General features: G+C 42.1%; 1 protein-coding gene across 1 annotated transcript in view; it reads left to right on the forward strand.

Annotated features, from left to right (window-relative positions):
- Positions 1–609: 609 nt before the first annotated feature.
- zc3h18 (zinc finger CCCH-type containing 18) overlaps positions 610–5,633 on the forward strand; it is a 38,384-nt gene continuing 33,360 nt past the window's right edge. The window contains 3 exon segments of the mRNA XM_083916126.1: positions 610–751; positions 2,657–3,630; positions 5,437–5,521. Coding sequence (XP_083772252.1) covers positions 2,668–3,630; positions 5,437–5,521 — 1,048 coding nt within the window. The 5' untranslated portion in view covers positions 610–751; positions 2,657–2,667.

Here is a 5,633-nt window from a genome sequence, read left to right on the forward strand (position 1 = left end):
TATTCTACTTCTACCAATCCCCAAACAAATTATTGCGACTTTTATTTGAACAAACAAAGCAAAGCAATGCAAACTTTATCTATTCGCTGAACTCAGAAGCATACACCGCTCTAACCCCCTGTCAGCTGACTCCTGCTGCGCCTGCTGCTGCTGCTGCGCCTGCTGCTGCTGCTGCGCCTGCTGCTGCTGCTGCGCCTGCTGCTGCTGCTGCGCCTGCTGCTGCTGCTGCGCCTGCTGCTGCTGCTGCGCCTGCTGCTGCTGCTGCGCCTGCTGCTGCTGCTGCTGCTTCTTCTTTTTTTTCTTCTCCTCCGGTAAAACACGGTCGCATTGCATTGTGGTATACGGGAGTACAATGTAGTTTACATCGTATGTACACTCAAATTAGCTGTGCATTGTGGGAATTTTTTTATAGTGGACTATATAGTGAATGAAATTAACCACGAAGAATTCGAATACCACTACAAAATGGAGTTCACACTATATAGTGCACTACTGCTATGACAAGGAACAATTTCGACCACAGCTCACATCACATTCACTAACCCCCCCCCCCCCCCCCGTTTGTCGTATGTTGATGACGTAGAGGTAATGGCCGCTCTTGCTGTGCCGTGAGGAGTGTTTTATTTTCTCCACCATAGCTGTTAAATTAAACAGTATAATATTATTGTAGACTGTAAAAACAACAACATCAGCAGGAGAGAGCAGTTCTTAACGCAGCAGTGCTGTCTTTGAAGAACACCGGGTTGACAAGGTGAATGAAAATGTGTGGTTGTTAGCAGCTAGCATGAGTTTAGCTGCGCTTTTAACGTTAGCTTAAAAGTTAGCCTCGGCGGAGGCTGCATTGTTGAAATTGAAAGACATGTGAGTGTGCGACAATGCCCGCTCCTCGCTAAATCAGCTATGTTCGGTTAGTTTATGCCGTTAAGATAACACATACAACGGATTTTTTTAACAGATTAGGGTAGTGTGCTCGTTGGTTAGCCAGCTCTCTTCGCGTTGACGTTGAAGTTATGGGCCTTGTTGCCACACACACACACACACAAATACAAATCGATCCAGCCAATAGATGTGTGACGTTAGGAAACGTTACCAGTCGTTTTAGGCTGCAGCTAAACTTGAGTATTTACAAACTTGGGCATGTGTAATGTCTAATTGTGTACATATACGTTGCTAACTTATACCATGGAGCCCTAATGATACAATTAAAGTATTTGGGGGTTTAACTGCTATTTAGATGCCAATGGCAAATAATGTTAATTGTTAGCTAGCTTGCTAGTGTAAGGGGTTTCCTTTGCTGTTGAATTACCAGCGCCGGGAGCTTACTTTCATTGAACAAATCCTGTTGTCAGACATACTGTTATTTCTAACGTTGACTGTCAAAAAGGGGATTCCCTCTTCATCGATGAAGCATGCTTTTTAGCAAGCTAGCTAGTTTTGCTTTGGCAAATTACTACCCAAAAAATATATATTTAGAGTTTGCTGCTTTACAATCTTTGTGTCATTTAGTCCAATAAATGCTCTACTACACTGGTTCTCAAACTGTGGTACTTAAACTCTCTCTGGTGGTACTTGAAGAAATCTCCTAAACAAAAAAAGGAAACATTTACTAAATGAATATAATACTGAGAAAATACTTATACTTTTAAGATCCTTAAAATGTAATTAAATATGTTTAGCATTTCCTGTTATATCTTGTTTCAGTATCAGTCTGCTACGTAGTCACATTCATGAATTACAAGCTAAACTGTCATGGAAAGATTGTGAGCAGAGGCAAAAAGATTGGTTTGAAAACACTGACATGTCAGTTCTGATGCTACCCCTTCATACAGCGTGACTGTGGCTGAAGACGGTTAACAATAAATAATCTTCTGATTAGGAATAAACCTTCCTGTCTGTAGCTGAATAGTGCAGGCCTACGCCACTGTATTTTAACATCTGTCTTAGTGGTGGGACTGGAGAGAGCCTGATATTTACTGAGGTGGTACGTCAGGGACAAAGTTTGAGAACCTCTGGTTTACTATATACTCTATTAGGTTAAGTATGAATACAGAATAGGGTTTAATTCCCTCAGTATTTTTCCAGCAACAAAAACTGTTTGTAAAACTGTAATTTTAGATGTATATCTTTTTTCCTCTGGCTGCATTATTTACATTTTGACAATTTTTATATGGTTAGTTAATGTTCTGAAATATTCTAGCTGATACGTAACCTGTTTGGAATAAAGTATGGCATGGTGTTCTTTTCATGGTAAATGGTAAATGGACTTGTACTTTTATAGCACCTTTCTAGTCATCTGACTACTCAAGGCGCTTCACAGTGTCTGTCACATTCACCCATTCACACAGACATTCACACTGATGGCGGTGGACATCTACATACCATCTAATCTGATCTAACCATTCACACCACATTTACACACCCATGCGCAGCACGGGGAGCAATTCGGGGTTCAGTGTCTTGCCCAAGGACACTTCGACATGTGGATCAGGGGGAGATGGGGATTGAACCACCAATCTCTCGAACAGAGGACGACCCACTCTTCCACCAAGCCACAGCCGCCCCATGATATGCTGAAATTTGCTATCAAAGTGCGGGCTCAGTTAGGATATTACATGTTGATTGTTTCTTACAGACTACTGTTTTTCTGTTTCATCAGACTATTCTCTTATGGATACTCCTGAAAGCCCTACCCAGTCCCCTCAGTCTCCAGATGAGGAGAACGATAAGGGACTTTCTGACAGTGAGTTGCTGGATTCTCCTGATGAAGAAGAGGACAGGGTCATCTCAGACAGTGAGATAGTCCATGATGAGGAGAATGGGGAGCTTGATGATGATGATGAGGAGGAGGATGTTGTGGAAAGCCAAGGAAGAGGTTCAGAATTAGAGGAGGAGAGGGAAGAAGACAATGAGATGGTCCCTGACTTTGTCTCTGACCCAGAGGATGACGAACCTGTAGAAGAAACAGACAGAATCGGTAAAGAGAATGGGACCATTATGCTGATGGAAGGGGATGTAGATGGTCCACAGGGGTTGGATGGGGAGGAGAGAGAAGGAGAGGACCAAGAGAGCAGAGTCATCGACACACCACAATCTCCAGACTCAGAACAGGGCAAGAGCTTCATTGCTGAAGAGGATGGAGAAGACAGGGAAGAAGGATACAGTGACTACAGAAAGGATGACTCAGCAGATCCTGAAACAGCTGAGCTGGATGATGAGGATGAGGAAGACAAAAGCAAGGCTGAGGAGGGTGAAAGGATGAGAGCTGAGGAAGAGGAAAGGAGGAGGGCTGTCGCGATGAGGGAGATGAAGGATGACTCTGCCTCTGTTTCTCGGGAACTGGACGAGCACGAACTGGATTACGATGAGGAAGTCCCAGAGGAGCCCAGCATCCCTCCACACGAGGAAGAGGAAGAGGATGAAGACACAAAAGCAGAGAGAGTAGAAGAGGAGGAGAGTGAGGACAAGAGCAGTAAGAAGAAGGAGAAGAAACCAATCCTCCCCCCATCTCCTGAAGACAGTGAATTCAAGAGGACAGGCGACTCCAAAGGGCCTGAGAGGAAACGCAGAGACTCCTTTAGAGACAAGAAGAAGGATGAGGATGATGGAGAGATTGATGAAGGAGAGATAGATGTAAGTGATCATAATTTGGATTATATTTTAATCAGTGTGAAAGGATTAAGTGGGTGCAGGTGAATGGATAAAAAATGCCTTCCTTATTCATATGTTTTGGTAGCTGTTCAGTAGTCTTTATTTATTATTATTATTATTTTTGCATGTCTGTTTTTGTTTCATTTATCAATACACAACATTCAAGTAAAATAGCAGCTGTTGATTGTATAGACTGCTCTGGACAATTGATGTTCAATCCTTAACTGGTCCAAAAGATTGGTATCAGGACTGAAATAATCTAGTGTATTTCAGCGGACCTCTGATGCTTTGTGTACTGCATCCACAGTAGGTAGCCAAACACCGTTCATTTGCACACTCTGCCAACTAGTGATACAATACAGATACATTAAGGAAAATACAACTACATTATATAAATATAGCAGAGAGCAGAACTGCTGTCCACGTGTCCCCATTATGAATTCTGTGTGCACATTTACGCACCACGAACAGCAGCTTCATTGATTATATCAAAAGCTCAATTTGTAGTTCTGCATACTTTGCAGGGAGGGTTGACAGACTGGCGCTCCCCTGCGAATAGGACTGAAACAATTAATCGAGTTGCTCGATTACAAAAATGCATCGAGGCAAAATCTCTGCCTCGATGTGTTTAATTCCTATCCCGCGCATAATGCGGCCTGTTCAGTGCAGGGATCATTGTTCCACATGGACCGTTTTTGCGGATGCACACCACTACATCCGGAAAAGGCAGAGGATCATTACACCAGTGTTGGGGAAAGTTCATTTTCTACATGAACTAGTTCAAAGTTCAGTTCACAAATTTTAAAATGAACTAGTTCTGTTCATAGCTCATAATTCAAAATTATGAACTATGAACAGTTCCAAAAACTAGTTCATAGTTCTTTTTTTCAATATGTTGCTGCAAGCTATTATTTTTCCAAATGATTGCCAAAGTCTATATAGAACAACAGACAGCAATTATTTTATTAGTTTTAACACTAAAACTATGCATCAGATTTTATCTTCATATCCAATTTTGAATCCTTATCCAACCAGGGTTTACATTAGAATTGAGGGGACAGCATTTCCACATTGTTGCTTTAACACTTTGCTGCTGTCCATTCAGTCCACACACCAGGAGCTGCAGTTTTCACACCTACAGTATATTCTCAAAACCATGAGGAAAAACTTGCTGCTTCAATAGTCTTTTTTGATGGGGAATTATAAATAGAAAAACAGGACAGTAATCCTTAAGGTACAAATGGTTTTTAATTCCACATAGCAGGAGTGCGCGGAGCATTGTTGTCGCCCAGCGCGCTAGTATTTAACGCGGTGAGATGCAATGAGGACAGCAGTCAACATAAAGTACTTTTTCACACAGGCTTCTACTCAAAGGGCCAGTAAATAATCCCTTGCGGGCCGGATCCGCACGCTTTGTGTGGTTACGTCAGAGCTGCTCTGCCAGTCACACCATAAAGTCAAAATCCATACCGTAGCCAAATTCCTACCATCTATACTGTTAATATCATACACCCCTGGTCACATCTACAATGAGGCTATTGTCATTTCTGAGTGGAATGCTGCCCTCAGAAATCTGTTGAGCCTTAAATGGGGTGGTTGGGGTTAGTGTGATCTGAGTGTGAGCGTCGACTGTAGGCTTCAGGGAATGAATAGTTCAAAACCAACACTACTAATTAATATGGGGTGTGGCTACGACACTCCAAATAAATTATTTCTAGCATGATTAATAGGTCTTATACAACAGGACGCTTTAAAGTTTCATGATTTGTCTTTTGTATGTGTGAGCAGGACGATGACCTGGAGGAGGGGGAGGTCAAAGATCCCACAGACAGAAAGATCAGACCACGTCCTATTTGCAGGTTCTTCATCAAAGGTAGGTGAAGAGCACGTTCAACATACCCAGGATATCTTTTGGTTATCTGGTTTCACTAACTTTAACTGCAATCATATCACTTATTTTGAACATTGATTAATTGGTTTGAATT

Source organism: Echiichthys vipera (assembly GCF_963691815.1).
Source record: "Echiichthys vipera genome assembly, chromosome: 7".
NCBI lineage: Eukaryota > Metazoa > Chordata > Actinopteri > Perciformes > Trachinidae > Echiichthys > Echiichthys vipera.